The sequence below is a fragment of the Meleagris gallopavo genome, chromosome 10, assembly GCF_905368555.1.
Source record: "Meleagris gallopavo chromosome 10, MGAL_WU_HG_1.1, whole genome shotgun sequence".
Lineage (NCBI taxonomy): Eukaryota > Metazoa > Chordata > Aves > Galliformes > Phasianidae > Meleagris > Meleagris gallopavo.
In genome coordinates this window covers 20,848,368-20,872,365 of record NC_139413.1, presented here as the reverse complement: position 1 = coordinate 20,872,365, position 23,998 = coordinate 20,848,368, and the positions used below count along the sequence as shown (strand labels likewise).

Genomic DNA, 23,998 nt, shown 5'->3' with positions numbered 1-23,998 from the left:
GAGCAGTAATTTTTGACATTCACACAGCCTTGCATTGATTTCTTGTGTTTCACTTTGTTTTATGCTGGTGTAATGGAGGTCAGAAAAACTCTGATTCCATTATCTAAAAATCCTTCAAGCCTGTTCTCGAGTGCAAAATGGCTTTCACTGATTTATTTCACGTGAGGTTAATTGCATCTGAAAGCAAGTCTGGGAAATGAATATGTGAAGGTATATCACCTCAAGGTAACCAAAGACTGTAGTATCTGCTATGTTCAAGATACCTGTTTGTCACAGTCAATGAAGTGACATCAGATACTTTCACTTGGTTGGTATCATACTGCACAATAGCAAAGGAATGGCTTAACATAACCTGTTCCTACATGTGACTTGGATTGTAAAAGGCTTCAGTACAGGGATTACATAATACTTGATCTTTTTGACAGATGAGTTATTCTAGCAGCCTTGGAAATAAAGTGTTACAGTAAGTGCATTGCCAAGTTAGGGACTCTGTAGCTATGACTTCAGATAATGAACCAACTTGAACCTATGCCATGCTCAACATTAGAAAATGCACACTGAAAATTAGAGCTGTATTTCATGAAATATTCTGTAGGAATAGAGTAAGAACATGTGGGTTTTGGCTTGTGCACTTACTTAATGGAAAGGATTCCAAAAAAGCTGAGTTTGTGTTTGCAGATTTCAGGTGCTTGTCTTCTTGGTTAAACTCTTGACTTTTTTTTCTCCAAGAAATGCTTGGGGAACAATGCAGGAGGGAATCGTGCTGTTGGGATAGAAGAGGCTTCTTAGGTGGATTATTATGCAAGAGTATTTAATCACACGCCCTGAAGCACTGTTTCTTTGCAGACTATTAATCTCCTCTGCTTGCATCTACTGAGTCCTCCATTATGTAATTTAGTGACTGGCAGTGTTGCTGCATTAGTTAATTGTTAATAGACTGTCACTTCGGGTTTGTTCTTTGATGTCAAGCTCTCCTGTTTTCTTTCCTTGCAGAGCTGATGGAGAAGTGAAACACTGTGTGATCTACAGCACTCCAAGAGGTTATGGGTTTGCAGAACCATATAACCTGTACAGCACACTTAAAGATTTGGTTCTTCATTACCAGCAGACATCCCTTGTTCAACACAACGATTCCCTCAATGTCAGGCTTGCCTACCCTGTCTACGCACAGATGCCCCCTTCTCTTTGCAGATAAATTTTGGGGAGAAGGAAAGTGTTGGCTATCTTGGATTCTTTTCTACAATTTTTATTAGAACTTGGAGGGCATTCTTTCTCCTTAGACTGCTTGTTTTGCACAAGAAGTGATTCTGTGAATGTGAATCAAAAAGAGGCCTAGCAGCAACAAGACGACAACTTGGGTGTAGGTGTCCTGGTGCTACCTTAAAAGCTCAGCTGTGCTTTTACACTGATACTTTTGTTTCCTTATGAGGGGAATAGACTCAACAAAACCCATACAAAAATACTGGAAGCAAAACATTGTTTTCTGGAGATGATTTTTGGCCAGGCACCTTCAGTGGAACTTCTAATTGGAGTTTGTTTTCTCTTGTTCTAGTAGAGACAATTTGAAGCCTCTGTTTGAGGCATCAGTAATGTCTTTCAGTCTTAAACTCCCAAGAAACTAGGGAGGAAACTCTACCACGGCAATTCTTCTCTGTTAATTTTAGCAGCTTCACTGCGATTCAGACGAACTTCCGAAGAGGGCTTGTCTTGAGGTAGCATGGAATTTGGTGAGAGAAGACCAAAGGAATAACGGGAAAGCTTCAGGTTTTTATTTAAATGGAAAATGCTTGTAAAGAAAAGTTGCTTTATTTTTTTGCCAACAGTGATGAAGTTTTGGTTTCAATGGCACTACAGGTCTTCACTTAAAGGAAACATTTATAACCAAATTGAACACACCAAAACTTTGTTGCTAGATTGAGCACTTACGGGGAAGGTTGCGTTAGCATCCGCACATAATTTCTACACCAAAACTTGAAACAAATAAAAGGAAAAGCTAAAATGTTGTGTGGCTTCAAAACACTAAATTTGTCTGATCTGATGTAACTGCTCACTCCTCTCTTTTTTCACCCCTCCCTTCCTCCCACTCCTCAGCTTGGGATTCTGTTTTCTATTGTTAAAGATAAGTGCTTCAGAATGTAAACTAGAATGAAGCTTGCACTCACATGTTGCAGTTCTCTTGCTGAACAATGACAGACTCTTGTAATGCTTGGTTTTGATATAGAAGAGGCAGGTGCAATCTCATGCTTCTGGATGGCTTATTGTACCAAGTGATTTCTTCAGGAGTAGCCACTTAGGTCTGTATAGAAGTGAGCATGCTAATTATAATTGGCAAGCTAGATTCTGAACTTTTGCACCACTGCTGCCAAGCAAGATTTTTACAGTGGTATAATGAAATTCCCTCTTAGTTATTTTGGACACTGGGCAAAACACAAGAAGGGAAGGGAGATGTACTCTTCAGTTATTGCGTGTCTGGTACCATCGTTTGGCAAAGGCTGCTGTCAAATACTGGAGAAGGTAGTCCTGGGCTTTGTCAAGTGTAGCAATCATCCAATAAATCCCCTCCTTGGACACCATACAAAGCAGCTTATTTCCATTCCTTAAGCTTCTAAAATGAAAAAGAGCTAAGTTTGGCAAACTGAGCCATTTGGCATCAAAGCATAACCGGCAAATTAATTGTTTAGTGTGCAACCTTGAAAGTTACTTTTGTTCCTATTACTGGAAATGGTTCCCTTGAAATGCACCCATTGTACAGGGCAGGAAGCAGACAGTCATGCAGATCTGGGAATGCTGTAGACCTGTTTCTGACCCTGTGGCTGATTTCCTGTTTAAATGTGGGTTTTCTGTAATGCGTGGGGAGGAATGCCAGGCCTGTTGATATTTAATGTTTACACGAGAAGTATTATTTAACTGAATGTTGTGAATTTGCAAGCAGGGAAATGACGAGTCTGAAGCACTGACAGCCGTTGCAAGGAAGGCAGTCTGGTTGCCTGGCGTGCCCGTGAGATGTTTTATTTTGCACTGATGACCCTGATGCGTCCCAGGCACTTTCTAATCAGCCAGAGAGTGTAATCTTCTGGCAAAGAATCCTGTAGATTCCACTTTTCTAATTCAATGAAACGTTATGAGACTTAACCAAAGCTGGGAAACAGAGAAGAAAGTTCATGTAAGCTGTTATATCAACGCGTCCCATGTCTGCGCTTGTGTTCCTCCTGTCCCACTTCCCCAAGAGAAGGAAAAAAGCTAATGTAGCCTTTGCTCTGTGTAAAAATCTGGAATGGAATCCTCTGTTGTGTATGGATGTAAAAATTTTTCTTTTTAAAGAGCCTTGCCCCACCTCTTGGGTAATTAGTTCTAATCTGGTAGCTGTAGAGCCGTCGTTCTCACACCTCTTGTGCATCTGACATTCACTCAGTGCTGGATTCAGTCCAAATGCATTGCGAGGGAAATCAATTCAAAGGCACAAATGATAGCCAGGTGTGCCTCATTCCTGTGGAAAAACCTTTGCTAGAGGAGTTTGTGAGTGTTTTCTGTGCCCCTGTGATCTCTGGGCTCTCCTCTTACAGCGTTACCATTCAGAGCTGGTGAGACAAGTAATTCTCATCCCTGTTTTTGTCCAAAGGACATCTGCTACCTTATTACACAGCGCTTGGGCTTGGTTTTGTTTTAAAAAAGCACGGGTCTGCTTTCAGCCCTGAAGTCCTGGCACATCCTCTCAGTACTGACAGCAGCAGGGTAGAAAAGTGGGGTTGTCTGAAGTTTCCCTGTAGTGGAATCTCACTGATCCTGTGAGGTCTTGGTCCAGGCTCCCCCGGCCATGCCAACGCAAATACCGTGTAATCCCACTGGCGTCTCTGGCAGGATCTTGGCTTTGCAGTGGTGTGAGCGAGTTCAGATGCTGGCTCGTCCCTCTCAGAGATCTCTTTGCTAATCACAGGTGATGCCTTTGCTGTGAACGCTGTGCTCAGAGCCGAAAGCCATCTCGAAGCATTCTTTGAAATTCTCTTTGGCCCAAACCTTTGGAAGAGGTCTGTGGGCAGATCAAGGCTGTGCTGCTTGTATTCAGCTCCTCCCTATGTTTTGCCACTTTGTCTTTTTGTATTTGCTTTAGGCACCTGAAGCCACGCTGCTGGCATAAGTGCCCTGTGACCCTCACGTGTCATTGCACAGATTCTTTTCGCATCAAATTTGCACTCGTATGGCAAGTGAAAAAATGGGTACGAACCAGCTGGCACAGGGAGCTGCCACCATCAGCTGAGCAAGGGCTTGGTCCTGCTGCCTTTGTGCCCTCAGCCTGCTTCTGTTTGCTCAGCAGCATTGGACCGGGGAGACAAACCATTGCATCCAGTAGTTGTGAACTTGCGTGGCTGAGAAATCAGAACTGGGCCAGTGAGGTACGGAATTACACCCTCGTACAATAGAACAGCTGTTAAGCCTAAAACAAATACAGGAAATGTGAACATAAAGGCAAAACAAAGGAACTCGAGTTCTTTTAAAGCAGTAAAATGCAAGAAAGCTTTGGTTTCAAGAGTCAAAATGTCAGGAGGAAGGAGGGGAAGGTCTCACTGGTGTGGCAGCAGCTTCGTGTTGGGCTGCAGTCCGAGGAGTATTGATTTCATTGACCCATGTTGTATTAAATATATATGTAGGGTTAAATAAATAACTTTTGCACAGTGTTAAATGGGGGCGGGGGTGGGGTGGGAACGTTGAAACTCTGATATGCACAGTTTCTTCTAATCTGTTTTGAAGTATATTTGCAGGGATCAGGGGTGATTCAGTATTTTGTATTCGGATGGATGGGAAATCAGGCCGACTTCCACAGTTGCCATTGGCCCCGTTGCGTCAGCCAAGAGTGCCATGTTTTTGAAGTTAGTAAGTTATGATCTTTTCCCACTCATTTCTATACTGGTTGCGAGTAATCTTAGAATGGAAGTAACCAACCCAGGAGCAGAGGTTCATCTCAGGGTGTGTGGAGCAGGAGCAGCCTGTGCCCACCCCCCGCTGGGATGTTCCACATTCAGGGCTCCTATTGTGTTGGGTGTTGTTATAATTCTCAGCTGCTTTGCACTGCTGGGTAGTTGCAATCCAGAGTGTAGATCCAGTACAGCCTTCTGTCTCTTGCCAAAAACAAACCGCTCTTTCCACACTCGTCTCTCTTGATGTGGCAGAACATCAAGAAGTTTTCCATTTAATGTGATGGGCCTGATTCTTTTCTCGTTGACACTCGTGTAAGCAAGAGTCCCGCAACAGAAAGCCATGTCCAAGAGAAGAGCTTATACTTCATCATATCCGAATCCAAGTCATAGCGAGGCAAAAACCAAAGTTTGTCTTTTGCAAAGCCAGGCAACTGTAATGGGGACTGTGGAAATGCAGGGTGGCACTTGGAGAGGACAGGGAGCGAGGGCTGCGTGTCCCCGAGCCCAGATTGAGTGCAGAGTTGCTGCAGGAGTGTCACAGCTTCGGGTTGGAAAAGCCCCTTATTTGGTACTTGAACAATCTCTCTTCTGTTTTTGAATGTCTTGTTTATTTTTTATTTTTGTTACACTAACAGGGAATAAAAATCTGAAATGTTAGTGAGTCTCGTATGTTTGCTGCATTGTGCAGACATAAAACAGGTACTGCTTGTAGGGCGGGAGGGGTGTGAGACAGGTTCAAAATGCAGTTTGACAAAGCATTAGGATGGGTCAGGGGTTGTTTTGTTCGGATCATCTTTCAAGTCAGACTTTTGTATGCATAGTTTCCTTCTGTTAATTTGCAACATCTGCTTTTGAATCAGCAAAGTCAAAATACGTTCCCAAAGAACGAAGCAGGGAGGGGAGCGGGTTACACTTACTTCAATTTAGCATGCAAATGGCCCCGAAATAGCTTTAAAAAGGGGAAGGGTCAGCATCCCAAAGCTTCTCTGCTTGTGACGCAGCAGCAGGTGCTGGTGTGGGAGCTCTGTCTTCAACCAGGAAAGAAAGAGGAGATGCAGAGCAGAGCCACTCCAGCAGCGCAGGCCGAAAGCTTGGGGTACTTTGTTGTCCTCCGTGTGCACTGCAAGAAGCAGTCAGGAAATTAATAGAAGTTCTGAAGGACTGCTCCTCTGTTCTGGAAGGAAACGCGGCCGCTGATCCCTGGTTTCCTTTGGCACAGCTCGTGCTGCCAGAGCGGGGAGTGGAGCTGCTGGCCCGAAGGAAGGCTGGCCGTACAGCTGGGCCAGCCGAGTGCTGCGCAGGGAGCGCGTTCTGCTGGGGTTAGGGGAAGTTTGGCCAACATTTTTGTGAATCTTGCATTCTGTGGGCAGAAATATTTTCCACCGAACGGGAAGGGAAAAAATTTCTTTTGAAATCTTTTCAATTCCTTCCTGTTTGTTCACAGGGGCAGATAGCACCGTGGCTGTTAACTGTTTAGATGATGGCGGTGCTGCAGGTGCGGTCTTTGGGGCTGGCTCCATACAACCGATGCAGAATTTGCAGGTTTGTTTGCTATTGGCATAGAGTCACCGTGCTTTATGACGGCATTTGTTCACAAATTTGCCTTTACAAATACATAAAGAGAGCTTCAGAGGAAAAATAAAAATCCTGCTGAAGAATCAGCGTTCGACACAGCAGCTTTAATTTGACCCTTCCCCAACATCGGTTCCGTATCGCTTCCGTAGGGCTGGTGATTGCTTACCCCAACCCTGCAGTGCTGTCCCTGCACCGGGTCAGGGAAGGGGCTTTGGGATTGTTTGGATAAAGAGGATCATGTCCAGTGATGGCAACACCAGGGGCGGCCAGGCTGTGACTTTGGGCCCCCAGGGCTTGGCTGCAATGCGGCTGTGTGGATGGGTTTGGGGCTGAGTTGTGTTCCTGAGTGTCAGGCAGAGATAGTTTTGACTAAACCTGTTAATTTTGTATATCTGGCTGTTAATTGCACCACGGGATTGTAATGGTCTGCATCATCTGTGTGTGTGCGTTTGTGTGCGTGTGTATCTGTACTGTATGTATATAGATATATGTAAAATATATTCCCATACACATTGATATGCATTAGCTGTAAGTGGCACTGCCCCTTGGAAACTAAAGCAGAACTCACCGCTAGCACATCCTGCTTGGGCAAAGCTGGGCTTATTTCCATAAATGACAAGGAGCTGGTCCTGACCACCTCCAATCCGTGCTTCTGAAATCCCGCAGGATGGGTTTCCTGGGGGGAGTTCCTCTGTTTGTAAGCTGAACTGAATGTGGGTTCCAGTTGTGCACTCTGGGACGCAGCACTGAAATCCTCCAAAAGCAAAGGTTTGGGGAAGGAAACCCTCCGTGCTCCCACGAGGGGCACCGGCGCTTTGTGTGCGGGGCGTGGGGCTGCAGCAGCAGCACTCCTTGGTGCAGCCTTCGCTTTAATCCTTTCTCATTATTATTTGACTTCGATTTTCTTTAAGGGAAACCGCCTCTGTTAGGAACCTGCTTCCCCAGAAGCTGACGACTTATTTTCTTTCCGTATGAATTCCAGCATGTAACTTTGGTACTCTTGTTTGTTCTTTGTGTAAAACCTGTTCTTCTGTCGTTTATGGTGTAGTTAAAAAAAAAAGAAAAAGAAAAAAAGAAAAAGAAAAAAAAAAGGAATTCATGTAGTTTAACTTTAAAAAAGAAACAAACTGCTTCATAAGGAAACCAATTGTATGTTAGTGTTTTCGGACAAGTCATACTGTAGTTTCTAGATCAGTAATGCAACACTGTACTTGTCACCAGATGTGTTACGATTTTGCTGTACTTTCTTTTAATAGATGGTTGGGCTTTTAAATCCCAGACACTAAGCATCCTGGGCCTACTTGCTCTAGATCAAAATGCAATAAAGAATTGCAATAAAGCACATTGACATGTAATGTTTTAGAAGGATGTACTGACGGCTGTTTCTAATAAATGCAGAAATGCAGCGTGGTTGGGATGTGGTGCTGTTGGCTGTGCTCATGTCTGCACGCTGTGCTGCTGGGGCTCCCTTGGACAGGACGGGCTGCAGAGCCAATCTGCTGGGAATGAGCTGGGTTCCACCCTGCATTGCCCCAGTGGGGGACATGGGGACAAACCTGGTGACAAACAAAAGAAGCCTGAGCAGCTGAGGGCTCAGTGGCTGGCCCTGTACATCCGGGTGCATGAACGGTTTGCGGACTGCTTCCTCAGGGTTTCTTTGAGCCCATGACTCAGCATTTTTACTGACAGCTGAGTCAACCATTTCCTAAAAATGCCGTGCTGGCATTTTTCTGAAGCGCTGAGTAAGCCTTTCTGACCACTGAGTCAGCATTTCTGCGCTTCATCAGCTCTGTGTCGGGGGAACAAGCACCAGAAGGGGCTGGAGGGCAGCGAGGGGCACAAGTCATGGGAAACACCGAGGAGAAGTACAAGGCGTTCTTGGGGAATCTCTGCTTTATTTTGTTGTTTTATTTTGTTTTATAAGGGCTAACAAGGCAGCATTGCGGGAAGGATGTAAGTCACTGATGGGCGAATCATTTCTCAGGGCTTCGCCAGGCGCGTCGTTTCATTTAGGAAAACATTGCAGCCAGGAGCCAGCATAGGAAATTTCCAAGCGGCTGTGCTGAGTGGATGGAAAGAAAAACAGCACCCGGAGAAAGGGCAGATCCTGGGGTTTTTCCATCCCCAGCAGCACCGCGGCGCTTCCTGCAGGTCCCTGGCTTCACCCTGAGAGCAGGCAGGAGCCGGGGGCACGGGGCCCTGCAGGGCAGGGGCGTGGGATGGAGGGTCGGACAGACAGACAGATGGACAGACAGATGGTCACAGGATGCTGACACAGGATGTCCCCCCAGGGTTGGGACCAGTGCAATGACAGATTAATGGCAAGGCTCTCCCCTGTGGGGAAAAGAAGGCTGAAAACAAATTTGTCAATAGACGGCCCTTCTCCAGCCAACAGCCTGATACAAATACTGGGATTTGGCTCAGACCTTCAGGATTTGGTTCAAACCATCAGGATTTGGTTCAGCCCATCGGGGTTAAGCTCAAACCATCAGGGTTTGCTTTGAAAGCCACAGTTTGTTGCCACAACCGAGCTGCTCTGTGTTCCCTCTATGCTCCCAGCTCTCAGCTCAGGGCAGGGGACCAGGAGGCAGAGCTGGTGCTGAGCCTGGAGCCCACGCATGGCATGGGAGCAGCGCACAGTGGGCATCACAAACACCCTCACACACAGCTGGAATGGAAATATGGATGTATGGAATTGAGTAACTGAGCCCCCAGCTTCACACCACTCCCAATCAACAGGGCCAAGCCCACCCCTTGTTCCCAGTTTTCTCCCACGGGCTGCTGCAAACAGAACCAACCAGAAGGGGATCAGGAGTTGGATGGGGAGCTCCGGGGCTCTTCCCCCACCTCTTCCCAATCTAACAGCTCGAGGAGCTGTGGTGCGCAGCAAGCAGAGCCCACTGCCCTAGGCAGGTGCTGTGCACACTCCTGCCGCAGCCGAGCCAACGGAAACACAAACATCCTACCCAAAGAAAGCACTTTTCATCGACAACACAGTTCCCATTTTTGCACAGGGCCGATCTGTTCTCGGCAGCCTTCCCTGCCACACTGAGCCAAAGCCCAGCCGAGATTTCCGGGCTGGGACTCAGCCAGAGCCAACCTTCCCAGCCCAAAACCGGCAGAGGGAATGCCTTAATGGCTGGGGGGGGGGACTTCAGTTGACCCCATGGGAGATGCTAGAGGGCTGGAACTTGGTCTGAGAGTCCTTGTGCCCTGGGCACCAGAGCTGGGGATGGGGGACTTGGTGGATGTGAGACTCAGGGATATGGCGTCTGGAGGATGCAGGATCCAGGAGATTTGGGACCTTGGGACGTGGAACTTGGAGGATGCAGGATCTCAGATCCCTAGGATTTGGTCAGGAGGACCTTTGTCCAGATGGAGCTGTTCCAACAAAGCGGAGCCCATGCAACCCTATGCCTGGAAGAAGCTATCAGAGGGAAATTCCTCTTCCGTGGAGCGGTGTACCTTGTGAAACAGGCCCAGGCAACAAAAATAGCTCTTAAAAAAAAAAACAAAAACAAACAAACAAAAAAACCTAGAAAAGCACATAACTTTGGCCTGAAGTTTGGGAGAGTCAGGAAAATCGAGGTGAGGAAGAGGGGGCGAACAGGGACAGCAGGGCACTGGGACACACATCCTTCGGGGTTGGCTGTGGGGACCGAAGCATCAATGAGAGCAGCACCCCGCACCTGCGGCACCCGGCAGCGATGTTGGCCCCAGAGGACCGATCCCATGGGGGCGAAGGCGAGGCCGAGAACAAAGCGGCCTTTCACTGCCACTGGGCAAACACAGCCGGGAATATTCCTGCCGGAGCGCTTCCAGCTGCGCGGGGCTTTGATCGTGGGGCTGGGGCTGTTTTCTTCTCTCGCTGTGTCACACTTATTTTTTTTCTTCCTCCTTCGAGTTGGCGTAATTTTCCTTCACGCTTGTAATTTCTAGGAGGAATTTCTCACAGCTGGGATCAGAGCCAGATCCCCCAAGAGGGCTGTGGGCACTCAAAGCCCACGGGGCTGTGCAGCGCCTTTGCCCCAAAGGCTCCAACTGCCATCACCCCAAACCCCAAACCCACCCATACCCTTACAATGGGGTGCATATGGGACTCCCCCCCTCCCCCCAACAGGGCGAAGCCCTCTGCCCACATCCCGAATATTTTCCGGCAGGAAGCACGGCTGCACTGCTGCCAGTGGGAATGGGAGGGGACGTGGAGAAAGAGAGTCAGCGTCTGGAGTGAGCCGGCAGCTGAGGATCAACCTCCTCCTCCTCCTCCTCCTGGCCCAGAGGATGTTGGCTTTGGATGGGACCCTCTTGCAGCTGCTGAAAAAATGCGCAGGGCCCAGAGAGCATCCAGGGGCTTTTCCCCAAAGGAAAGAGTTGGTGCTTCTGAAACACGAGGTGCTCCTCACCAGGTGATGTCCCCCTAGGAGGAGTGAGTGGCTCATCCCTACACGAGGCTGATACAAGAGTAAAGATGGATGCCAGCACCCATCATATCCACACCTACCTCACAGTGAGAGCAGAGGCAGGGCTGTGGTTCAGGGCCTGGTCCTATTGACATCCCCAGGAGCAATCAGACCTCAAAGCAGACCCCAAATCCCTACCAGCAGCAGGGATGCCCCACGGCTGAGCTCAGCAGGAGGAGGTTCAGGGCAGCTGCTGACACAGGCGCAGCTCAGGGATTAACGAGCAGAGAGATGTGACAACGGGGCTGTCACCAGGGCTGATGGCAGCAGGGTAGATCTGAGCCCATTATCTCTACCTTTCACACAGTTTTATCCCTTTGCCAGCTCAGAACAGCCCATCATGGCGTGCCCAGGCTGCGAGCACAGCACAGCAGCACAAAGCAGAGTGCAAGATGGCAGCGAGCACCAAATCCCAAGGGCAGCCCCAGCCCCAGCTCAGAGCTTCCCATCAACTGCAGCTTCAGAGCAATATGGGCACTGGGGTGGAGCCGATTCCAGAGAAATTCAGGTGGAAAATATCATGTTCCTATTTCCTTTACAGCCCTGGCTCGACTGTGGCAGCAACGAACTCTGTCACCCCAGCAGTGTCACCAGCCCCCAAGGAGCGGTTCGTGCCCACCACCCGGTGACCGCTTCATTGACAGCGCACCAAGCTGAGAACACCGACTGAGCCCTCGTTTGCTGATTGCTAATTAGCTTAACGTTCTTAATCCTTCATTAGCGACTGCGAAGTAAGCTCTGGAATATGAGGTCAGCCCTAATCAGTGTTTCAAATCCAAAGCCCGCTGGCACGGGATGAAGGTGGGGGCGGCTGTGGGCAGCCCCAGGGGTTTCCAGGGCTGGGAACATGAGGACGTGCCTGAGCCCTGTCCCCATCCATCCTCACTACTGCAGAGGTGGCACCGGGGGCAGCCCAGCTGTCACAGCCCTCACCGTCAGTATTCGGTTCCATTGGGTCAAGCCAACTCAGCCCAACACGGCCCAACTCAACATAAGCCCTGTGCCACAGCACACACAGCTCTGCAGGGTGAGGAAATAAGAGGGCAACACAACTTTGAATTTATGTAAAAAAAAAAATTTATTTTGGAGGAGGATTTGAACATCGACATGCAGGTACAACATGAATAAAAATTATTGCACCGCTATTATGTGGCAATTGTTCAAGTTTCTAAGAACACAGAGATTCCACACTTCCTCTTATCTAAGTGCTGAGCGAGGCGGCGCGGCGGGGCCCACCTGGGGTGCTCCCACAGCCACCTGATATGGTACCAACACAACGCACACTGCTGAACAACCTCCCACCAGAAGTACAGCATTATCCTTCAAGGCCAGCAAGAGAAAACCAGAGAAAGGCTTTATCTTCCTCTCTACGGAACAAAAAGATAAAATACTCCAAATCACACCTTAATGCAAAAGTGTGGCAGCCAAACCACGGTCATCCCACTCTGTCCCGCAGCGATACGAGCAGCCAAAGGCCTCCAACATTCAGACCCAGGAGTGGCCGTGACAATGCTAATGTCTAATATTTACAATAAATACCATCCATTCCTCTTAGTTTGCAACAGTAAGAGACAAAGGGAAGAGTAACACTGACGTGCCGATGGGGAGCAGCTCCTGTGCTGCAATCCCACAGTCAGCAAGGCAGGAAACACCCAAACCCACCAAACAAATGGGAAAATTAACCAGGAAACATCAGGTCTCACTGGCTGTCCGCAGGGCTCGGACACCACGCAGCGCTCACACTCTGCCACCTCCCTCGTGGCCAACCCCGTGCTGCTGCGCATCTCAGGGCACTGCGCCTCTCCTTCCCTCCGCAGCACGGGAATTTTGCAGTCTGAGAAGGTATTTAAGCAATTAGCAAGGAATAAATCTTGCTGTCTCCACCTACTTTTCCATCACAGTTTCAGAGGAAGTATCTTTTTGCCCAAACTTTTGTGCTAAGGTGCCTCAATGTAAACTGGACCAATGCTGCACTGAGGGGAGCTGCAGTGTGAGCAGGGACCCGGCTGTCACCAGGATGGCTTTGGCTTTTCCATTGCATCCATCACTCCGTACCACAGCCACAAACAAGGCGGCTAAACGCACCCCTCACCTCCTCTTCGGCTGGTTTGGGCTAAAGCAGCAAAAGCTGTGACACCAAAGTGGACCACTCCTTTTAAGATGCCTAAGGGTAACTGCGCCATCAGGCACTGGAGCTGCGGAATAGAAGACAGCAGCAAGCACAGCTAGGGCCTTCCACGGCCACTTCAGACCTGCTCAGGCTGACACAGCCCAGCAGATGCATTTGTCAGCTGCTTTTTCACCCACTTGAGCTACGCCAGCTCATGGCCTGGGCTGGGTGCTTGGAACGACCCACGTCGCAAAGCTCCCTGGTTGCAATAGGAGTTTGCCTTTCCCTTGTAATCGGTGACCAAGAGCACAGGAGCAGCCTACCACCTCCAGCAAAAAGAGCCAACAGACAGAACAGGCCCTGCTCTCAATACTGTTACAGCAAGATTTATTCACGTGTTACGTGGGAGCTCTGAGGCTTTGGCTAGTGTATTAACAACACCATACATGTTCACACAGACACACAGAGTAAACACTCATTTAAAATGTTTAAAAAAAAAAAAAAAAAAACTCAAACCAAACCAAAAGTTGGTCCAGAAATGAAATCCAAGCAGCCAAAATTTCATATATGATGGGAAAAATACAGTTATGCAGAAAGAAGCAGGGCGAGATTTCAGAGTTTTGTGGATTGGGCTGAAATCAAGTTGAAAGAGATGGAGAAAATACATTCCCATATAAAAACATATTTACATTTAGGGAAAGTGAATCAAAACTTCAAGCTCAGAAAAGGCCAAGACAAAGAAGAAGGCAGTGCATGATGAAGTCAGACCGCGAGGTGCCGGCTTTAGCTTGAAATACTGTTGCACAGTCATTCAGCTTCTAACAGAGAAAGCCAGTGAGCAGGGTGCTAGACCTGCAGAGATACACTCAGACACGACTAGGGTAAAAGCTGAGCACAATCTGGGACAAATGACGGGAGTGTTCAGTGACAGTAACCTTGAATTGGATGAGGAAATGGCTTACAGTGCTGTAGGTGTCAACGTCCACATTACTGGTGTATAATTATGGATCTAATCCTCAGCAAAGAGCACTGTTATCCAGAGTCAGTCACGCTTAAAGCAAAGCAATGCCTAAACCTAAGGGCCAAGAGTGATGTTTAATGGAACCAAGTGGAAATGATCTAGCTATCAAAGCTGAAATCAGAACATGTGTCTTGAAGTCTGCTTGCAGCTTGTCCACGGAACTCAAGGAGTCGGAACTCTTTGTAGTTTCTTTCTTTTTAAAATGGGCAGATTTGAAAAACTCTGCAAATTTCCTATGCCCCAGTTCAGAAATGGCAAGGCACACCTTAAATCCTAACCTATGGAGACTCATAAAGAGAAGGAAAAGTCTTGAAAGGTCATTTACCATTGTGATACCTTTGCCCAAAACATACTGGTCTACAAATTTCCCTACTTTAAAATCAGCCAATGAGGCAGTCCTGTCCTGGGTCCCTCTTCCGAGGCAGGGCAAGGTACAAATTGAAGGCAGAAAACAAAAAATGATGAAACATCATTAAAATTTTAAAAACAAGGAGAAGTTGCCACGTGTCCTACAAAGGATAAATAAAAACAATCTCCCTTCCAAAACAGCTTACAGATTTCTCTCTGATAATTCCATCGGGGAAAAAAAAAAAAGAAGAATAAAACACTTTCATTTGGTTTAAAGAGAAGATAGAGCTAACTCTCTGTCCAGCTCCTCCATCCCTTGCCTCCATATCCTTTAAGGATGAGTGTATGCACACAGTGACAGAGGTCTTGCTCTGGAGAAGATTGCTTGCTCCAGAGTAACTCATGGATCAGACTGTATTTTCTTCTCCTTGTTAAAGGAAACCAGATTGTAAATCCGAAGAAAAAATTCAGTATCTGGGAATGTCAATAGAATTTGAACGAGAAAACTGAAAAGCAGGAGATTTTTGAAGTAAGCTGCCTTCTTTTGTGTTCAGAATTTTGGGGACTTCAAGGCAGAATTGGAAGGAAGAGCACAACAAGGCAAAACGAAAGGGCAGGAGGGGAAAACCAGCAAACTGTTTCTTTAGCCCTGCTTTAACGATACCCTGTTCTAAAGAGACCTCAAACAGCAAGCATTACTGTGTACAAAAATAGAATAGCAAGGATGAAAAAACACAAAAAACAGTATGAAAAAAACCCTCCCAAAAATAGATGTACACAAGTTCTATTTTATATTAGTGTATATTACAAAATTCAAACATGCAGTCTCTATTTTGAATGCAGAACGCTCCAGTCCATGTGTACCAGGGATGCTGCTATGTTTTCTTTACAGCACCATCATGTGACAGGGGAAAGTCCTGTGTTTTTAGCTGACTTCCAGCCTCTCTGCCTCTCGCCGGCGTGAGAGTCCCTTCTTTGCAGGGCCTGGTGCTGCCATCTGGCACAGGAGAGGCTCTCAGAGCTGCTTGTCCCAGAGCATGCGGCAGCTCCTTCGCTGGGGCCACTTTGCCGCTACCTGCCAGTGCTTCCGATGCTTTAGTGCTGCAGGACATTGCCTCTTGTTTGGCCACCACGGGACACGTTGCCTCCCAAGGTTTAGCTGAGCTTAGTGACTCTGTGCAGGATGCACTCCTCGTGGTCAAACCATCGGCACTGGATGGTTTGGCCTTCTCCTGGCACGCTCCTGCTTGTGAAGCTTCCTGCTTTTTTTGCTTCCCATCTCTCTCTTCTTTACACGAGGCACCCAAATGGGGGAAATCCTTTCTCTTTTCCATCTCTCCAGAACCAGCCATACTGAGCTTTAAGGGGCCCAAAACGCTCTGTGCCAACGGCACCAGCTGAGACACCGAGAGTGCCCTCTCGATAGCGCAGGGGACGAGCAGCGTGGAGGTCACGGTGCCTGCTGCCATGGCCAGGCTCGCTTTGCTGGCAGATGGAGCACTCTCTGCCTGGGATGAGCTGGGACTTTTTTCAGATGTTTCACTTACAGGATGCAGAAATGAGGTGCTGTCCTGTTCTGCAGATGGAAGTGTGCCCTTGTGGTCCTTCTCACCACGATCTGCAGGGCTTATTGAACAAGGAGAGCTCCCACTTGCTGTGCAACAAGATGAAAGTGCTAGCAGAGGTTTGGGATCTTGGGTTTTCTGACTGATTTCTGACAGCAAGGGGTCTTTCAGGTCAAATTTACCACACGAGGCCCCTGCAGAGTCAACCTGTACAAGCTCAGGGAGTTTGACAGATGGGCATTTTATACTTTCTGTGCAGTCCACTGGTTTTTGAGTACTGGTAGTTCCCTCTAGATCTCTGACTGCTTCAGAAGATTTGTCTTTTGGACCAAAATGCTCAAAAGTTTTGTTTTCTACCAATTTATGCTCCTTTGAAGTGGTTTCTGGCCTTAGGAATGGCTTTTCTGAACCAGCTCCGTTTTCTGGAGAAGTTCGTGGGAGAACCTCTGATGGGGAAGGGTGCACACCAACTTGCAGCAGCTCAGAAACAGCCTTGGTTTGTTGACTGTTTCCTTTCTGCAAATCTTCCGTACTTTTTGGATCTTCAGGTAGAAAGGCATCATCTTCCATACTATCCTTGCTTTCCAATTTAGAGGAAAATTTATTATCCCCATTGTAAGAATCTGAGCCTTGGTCTCCGCTATCTGGGGGCTTGTCCAATCTTCTTCCATCCTGACTATCCTCCGAACCATCGTCTGTTTCATCTTCAGAAGAATCTACTTCTCTTATGGCCTCCTGCTTCTGCAGAGACTCCCTTCTCTCCACTCTGTCCTGTCGGATTGCACCCAACTTTCGGGAACCTGGCTTCTGCAACATCCCTTTTTCCGCTAGCCCGAGTTTGCCACCTGTTGTTTCATTCACAGATTCCTGTAAGCTCTGTAGACTCGGATCCCTCTGTAGCATCTCCTTCTTGAACTCAGAGTGAGAGATATCCAAGCTGTGCTTCCGTGAGGACGTCAGCTTCTTCTCAGAAGAGGACAGTGAGGCAGCTAGTTTCTCAGCTGACTGCACTCTCTTTAGCAAAGGAGATCGAGGGGGCTCAGCACTTTTGGGGCGAGAAATCTGTCTCACCAGTGGTGGAGAGGAGTGTAGTTTTACTGGAAAAGACTGAATAATACTGGAGCTGCCAATCGAGTGTCCTGGTAAAGGAGATGGGGAGCGCTGTGGTGATGTGGACTGTGGGGTTGGTGATGGAGTGTGAGCTAGTGGTGACAGAGGGATATTTCCTGCAGACTTACGTCTTGGAGATCTGTACTGCCTTTGAAGCTTTGGTGCCAGTCCATGCAGTGAACTTGGTCGGATGTGCCCAGAGCTGGCTGGAGAATTGGGAACACTGGAACTAGGAGAGCTGCTCTGGGAAGAATTGCCACCAACTTAAGAGAGAAAAAAAAAAACAACAAAACAAGACCAAAAGATTAATACATATCTGATCATTCAAAGAGGTTATTGAAAGTAAGATGTGCAAAGTCAAGACAAAGTGTCATGTTATTATCAAGCAGTGCAGTAATATTACGAGATAATATTCCACGGTTTCTGAATGAAAATTCACACCCCTGTTACAACACCAGAACAAAGCAAAAAACATCATGCTATCAGAATGTTTTTCTGTAAAAAAAAAACCCTCTAAATAGATAAGCCACATGTTCCAGTGCTATTCATGTGATGTAAATCTCTTCGCCATCAGTAGGCTCAAAATATGAACACCAAATTATTTCCTTTTTTTCCCAAAATAATAGAGAAAATGTGTCAAATGGCTACAAAACCACTGCAATTTACAATACATGTTTGCATCAAAGTGAAAGGATGCCATAGTTCAGCAAGTGCATTTTTAAAAGGGTGTATGGATTTTCATTTTTAAATGACTAAGTGAATGAGAACACATTCATTCTTGAGGTAATCACAGCTGTCATTTTACTTTAGAAACAGATTTGCTACCTGCTGCTGGGTATTTTTCTTCAAAAATTTATCAGTGCAAAATTCTTCCCTGAGTTTTGTTTTGTGGTTTTTTTTTTTTTTTTTTTTTACCTGAATGTACAGACTCAGGAGTGGATCTATAGCTCTGTGTGGGTGACCGGGGCGACAGGTTGTGAGTTGGAGAGCCAGGCACACTTTCTCCAGAAGACAGAGAGCGATTCAGTGAAGATAAACTACGGCTGGTGTGAAGCAGTGATGCCTGTTTGGTGATCTTCCTCAGCAAAGAACTCTTCTTCTTACTGTGGAAAATATTAAATGTTGTTTACAAGCCCTAAGTATTTATTTACCTCTGTTGTCATATTTTGGTCGATTTTATGTCCAAAGGAGAACCAACAAAACAAACCTTTCCTGACCATCCTTAGTTTTGCTCTTCTTGTTCCTACGTGCCATCTTGGATTTGTAGCTGGCCTTTCGAGCTGGCCCAACTTTGATGGATGTGTTTTCAAATGGCGTAGTGGAGATGGACACTTTATTTCCACTCTGTCAGAAACAAGACATGAACACAGCTGAAAACACAGCTTTATGAAGCACATCTGCAGGCCAAGCAGGTAGGCTGCTAGTTCATTACTGCCTGCCATTTTGTAATTGTTGTCAAACTCCATTTCCCCCTTTGCATTTCCACTTATCATTTATTAAGGAATTGCTGAGAGAGGGTCCTCTTTAGTCAGGCCTTCACAAATGATTAGATCAGATCCCAGTTGGTAGCTGGTAAAGCTTCCCAGAGCAGAGGGAACACAGCACCTGACCTCTCCCACTGCTTAATACTTGTTATCCTTGGAAAGTTGAGCAAAGCGATATTCTGTCACCAATCCTATTCCCCGTGCTCTGACCGAAGGCAGGTGTGAGCACAGCAGGCATCCATCATGCCGAAGCTGCAGCACAGAGCATGGTTTGTCTCACTCTTACAAATAAAAAAATTCTGATTGCTCCTCCCAAAGAATTCTGCCTCTTGGAACGGTCCAAAACTTTGGGTTTTATTTCCATAAATGGATTCAGCCCAGAGGAGGTATCAAAAAGCAAGTCATTTAACTGGATAATTTTAAGACCAACCATTACAAAGCTGCTTTTAAATACCACTGGGAATAATCCTTGAGAAAGCAGTATTAAGAGCTAATAACATTAGCACAGCCTAAAGGTAAAAAAATAAAAGTAAACTGGAATTTTTTAAGATACTTGTTTCATAAAGTGTTGAGGAAAGGTACACTTGAATCTTATTAACCTTTGTCCCCAGCGCTGTCAGAAACATTTGGCAGGTTCTTAATGTCAAAGAGAATACCTGAGTTCAGCTTAAATGATGCACAGTCAATTTTGGAGATTTAGGGATCAAGCTTTAGCAAAGAGTTCTTGCAAAACAAAGGCCAGGTGCGGTGTACATGCTTGTATTTCAGACAATGCCAATTAGATATCTACAGTGTTTTTAGGTAATATGCAAAATATGAGACAGCTTGTTTATTTTCCACTACCTAATGGTGCAGAGTCCCTACCTTCAGGATCAGCTCCACCACCTCAGTGTGCACCAGCCCATGGACCGGCTCCCCGTTGACGTGGGTTATCAGATCCCCTTCACGCAGCCCTGCTTCGTTCGCTGGACCACCTTCCTCCACGTGCTGGCAATGAGAAGGGGATGACTGATTTGAGGAGAGGAATGTACAAGACTGCTGGCCAGATCAAATGCAATGCCAGCCCAGCTCATCCTTCGCATTAGCTGCTTCAATGGAGGGTAAAGGGAACCACTGACTGGCACAGCCCACTCTTCCATTCCTCCCCAGCTTCCCGACAGTCTCTCCTGATCCAAGGCTGACAGCCAGGATGGTTAATCTGGTCAAGAAAGCAGTTCCTCCCAAACTAAGAGTCAATACTCTTCCCAAAATTTTCAGCACTCAAGAATGTTAACTAGATACTCTTGATTTCCAGGCAAGACTTCAATCTTTTTCAATTTCCTTGTCATTCTACCACATACATGCTGGAATCCAAGGCTGACAGACTTTTAAATAGGACTGTGCCATGTGTTTAGGTTGCCTGTATTACATTTAATCCCAAACAGAGTGTCTTTTTCCACTTTCCACCCTTTACTGACCTATCCAGCTCACTGCCTTTCCCCATCACAGTTCAAAAAGGCAAACCTCCTTTACAGTGAGGTGACATTCACGCTCAAGAATTCTGCAACTCTCCCTCTGACTGCAAAACAATATCAGAATCTTGGTAAATTCAGCATTTTCCCAGGACAGCCAAGAGGAGCAAGGGAAAAATGCAGCTTCAGATTATTTTTCTAGCTAAGAATGAGTGTTAAACGATGACCAAAACACGTGAAGCCTGAATTGCCTAATGAGCAGGCATACAAGGAAAAAGGACGAACCACCTTTACCCTTTCTCCATTCTCTCGAACTGCAAAAGTCAAATCACCCTATGTCAGGGAACAGGACATTCCTAGAAGTCATACACGTTAACGTGCAGAGATCAAGCACCAGCAGTAACAGGGAGAAATAGATACAGACATGGAAACCAGACCTTTTAGCATAGCATGCAACTACGCCAAGAGCTAAATCCCTCGGCAGTCAGCATAGCAGCAGTGATGCTTCAAGGCTTGTAATCAATTCCAAGTGACTGCTTGGAAAATCCCAGCAGAGTGAGCTGATCCAAAGCAGGCTACAATTGCTAACGCAAGTCTGAACAAATTAGCTGTAACTCACCCTCGTGCAACAACCTCACTAAAGAAAAAGACGGTATGTACATAGAAACATGCTTCAAAGTATGTGCTACAAGTAAAAGGAAGTGAATACATGTAACCAAGGAAAAAAGAAAGAAGAAAGGTTGCTATGGTTCTGTGATGGGCTTGAAACCTGCTACAGTCAAAAGGGTTTCCCCCACCCAAAAAACGTTAACTTTGGGTCCACGGAAGGAGAAAGAAAACAGGGTGGCAAAATGCAACTTATAAAGCTAAATCCCAGGCTCCCAGCTAACTACATTTCCGGACCCAAGGGCACTCCTTAGAAAAGCAGAGACATACCCAGACCATGTGATGCACAGTGTAGATATCACTGTCACCCATATAGACGCGAATGGCACGCAGAGTGAAACCGTATTTCTTTCCAGCCCGATGGATGATGATTGGTGGTTTCAGGTTTGCGATAGCAGGAGAAAAGTCGCGGCTGGGTGAGGAGTCCCTCGAAGATGGGTTTGAGGATAGAGAATGAGGTGACATTGGACTAGCCAATGGGGAACACGTGTGGTGATCTACAGTGATGACACAAAGGTGTGCAAAAATTAGGAAAGCAGGCCTCCAAAAGAGAGAAAATTCTTGTTAGAGAACAGCTAGGAAATCACCTCTCCCAATGCTCTTAGGGGTGGTGATTTTTTCCTGCAGCTTCAACTAATTCATGTTTTAAAATACAAAACCCAGTGAAGTCTCCAGACAGCATGTTTAGTAACGTGTACCTTGATTGCCTACAATTACAGCTAGGTCACAGCGTTTAATTTTCCTGTTTCCTGGATTTACAACTTATAGTTAATGACTCTAGATTCAGTGCTGGAATACTCTAGCCCAAAGGTATGATTTATTAACCCCCCTTTCCAGAAAGATCAGAGCGTTTCTAGATTTTGGTGCAAATAACGCATTGGTGCTGCGATCAGTCAAAATCAGTACTTCAAAAAGAAAAATCAGTTTTGAACATGACAACTACGTGCAGGTAATTTCTAGTAGTGTTTTAAATTCTTAGGGGCAAAAATACTTAGCTCTACGAAGCAGCAACTGCAGGACTTTGCTACTAAAAAACAACATTACAGGTGTATGTCAGAGTACATTTCCCACACAGCTGAGGAGTTGAATTCTCACTTACGTGGCTCAGCTGCCTAAATGTGCCGCTCAAGTGGCTTAGCCAGGCTAAAGCACCTGGCTGTACAACAACATCCTCTTCCGAAAATACAAAGCAAATACAGAGTTCTCACTTCAGAGTGAAGCTGGTCAATATCAGTAAAAAAAAAATCCCAAATGGTAGGATTATTAAATGCAGCTGTAAAGGGTAATCCCAAACTCACTAAGAAACACCTGCTGAATTACCCAGCACATTATTTATCTGGCAGATGAGCAGAGCTTTGGAAAGACTTTTGCTGAGTGATTACATACATATCTTAGAGATTTTCGTGAGTTTCTGGATCAGAAAGCAACTGGTGCTCAGTCCACAAGGAATGAAACGTGCACCACCACGAGGTGCCCAGAAGCATTTCTGTAGCTGTCTCCAGATCCCAGTGAGATGGGCAGGCACTGTTCTGCCAGCAGGCTCTGCTGCTTTGGCACAGTGGGCCCACTGGAGCCCAGCCTCCTAATCTAAGGCAGGTACTGCCCTGGGAACGCAGCAAGGTCTTATCCTCCAGAAAGAGGGATAAAGGGATAAAGTCCTTATAGGGGGAGAGGGCTGTCAGAGTGGTCTGTGGGAGTGCTGCCTCCACGTGCTGTACACCAGAAGTTGGTGCCTGGCTTTAGGAATCATCAAATTATGGCTCTATGTAGAGACAGAGCCAGGACAGCAACCTCAGCTTACACTGTGACTTATTTACACCACCAAATTCTTGAATGCTTAGTTATGTGAGCCACTGAAACTCCCCCGATGCACGAACAAGGCACATACATACAGTTCCTGAGCAGGCTGTCCCCTCCCACAAAACAAAGAATAACACCCTGAGGGTTAAAAGCCGTTCCACACTGATACACTTCATGCTGCACAGGAACCAGCTTCTGCTGCTGCAGGAGCTGCTTCTAACGGACCGGCTCGTGGAAAGCTGCCGCGTGCAGAGCTGCGCTCAGACCGCACACAGTAGTTTGTCTGTGGCAAAGCAGCACTGCTATCCCAGTGGGCAGTGAGCAGCCAGCAACAGCACGGGTCAGATCGCTCCCCTCCTGCCAGCAAAGGCTCCGCTCCAGGAGAGCGCAAGGGGAAGGAAGGGTCCGCCTGCGGATCTGTTGAGTGTCCTGGCAGATTCTCACAACGCCCAGCCCGAGGCACTTCTTACCTGAGGGAATCATGAGGGACAAGGCAGTGGCGGATGCTGATTTAATCACTTTATTGACTGGTCTCGAGGTGCGTTTCTCGCCCGACTCCCCGGAGAGCAACCTGTGCCGCGCGCGCCGCACTGCCAAGTCGCTGATGGCTTTAGGAGTGGTGAAGTCTGGGCCTTCGTTGCTGTTGCTGCGAGCGCGTGGATCAGAGAAGTCTGCAGTGCTCCCAGCTACAGTTTAAATTAAAACAGATTAGAACCACAGGGAATTCCTAACAATCTATTCTCCTACAGGCAAAATACATTAAATCAAAGTCATGTTTACATGTAGTCCAAGAGTAAATTTTCCTAAGAAGAAACCCCAGGGCTTGAATTTTTATTTACAGAAATGGTGTTATTCTGAACACAGAAAATTAGAGGCTTCTATTCTGCTGGAAAAGCTTGCGAATGAAATCACGTTGCTCAGCGGTGGAGTTACACGAATCCTAAATCCGTGCTGCAGTTCTGCAAGCAAGCCATTTGGATGGAATTGTTCAGAGATGTAAACAGGTTTATGGAAAGTGCTCCATTTTTACAATCAGTAAGAACTGTCAATCCTTAAGTTAAAACCTGCCTGTAATAGCAAAAACAGGTTTTATTGGAGCTCGCACATAAAAAAGCCACTTTAAGAGAATATGAAGGTACTAAAGCCAGGGAAAGCAAAAATGTGGTTGGAAAGACAACCTTAATTTGCCCCCTCTGCGTACCACTGCAATTTAGTCTTGAGTTACTTAACCTTCTATAATTATATATAAAACGCAAAATAATCTTGAACATCAGCCTGGGCATGCAGCATCAGCAGATGCTGGGGGTGTACATGAGCTCTGTGCCTCAGTTCCCCATCCGATACCTTCAAGGGGCACTGTGAAAAGACATTAATTAGAATTTACAAGGTGCTTGGAAATTAAAGGGGTGAGCATCACTGCTAGTTCACAAGGGAAATTAATCATTCTGTCTTCAAAAGCAAGTTTTGAACAGCGTGCAATAAATAAAGCCTAAGG

General features: G+C 46.6%; 2 protein-coding genes across 17 annotated transcripts in view; one reads left to right on the top strand and one right to left on the bottom strand.

The window, feature by feature from the left end:
• PIK3R3 (phosphoinositide-3-kinase regulatory subunit 3) overlaps positions 1-7,905 on the top strand; it is a 57,498-nt gene extending 49,593 nt beyond the window's left edge. For both annotated transcript variants that reach the window (XM_085232037.1, XM_010716171.4), the window contains one exon: positions 994-7,905. In XM_085232037.1, coding sequence (XP_085088163.1) covers positions 994-1,195 — 202 coding nt within the window. In that variant the 3' untranslated portion in view covers positions 1,196-7,905. The remainder of the gene's footprint in view (positions 1-993) is intronic.
• A 4,102-nt stretch (positions 7,906-12,007) lies between these two features.
• MAST2 (microtubule associated serine/threonine kinase 2) overlaps positions 12,008-23,998 on the bottom strand; it is a 164,164-nt gene continuing 152,173 nt past the window's right edge. For all 15 annotated transcript variants that reach the window (XM_085232021.1, XM_085232022.1, XM_085232023.1 and 12 more), the window contains 6 exons: positions 22,974-23,189; positions 20,974-21,200; positions 19,451-19,573; positions 18,310-18,446; positions 18,018-18,205; positions 12,008-17,365 (listed from right to left, as the gene is read on the bottom strand). In XM_085232021.1, coding sequence (XP_085088147.1) covers positions 15,303-17,365; positions 18,018-18,205; positions 18,310-18,446; positions 19,451-19,573; positions 20,974-21,200; positions 22,974-23,189 — 2,954 coding nt within the window. In that variant the 3' untranslated portion in view covers positions 12,008-15,302. The remainder of the gene's footprint in view (positions 17,366-18,017; positions 18,206-18,309; positions 18,447-19,450; positions 19,574-20,973; positions 21,201-22,973; positions 23,190-23,998) is intronic.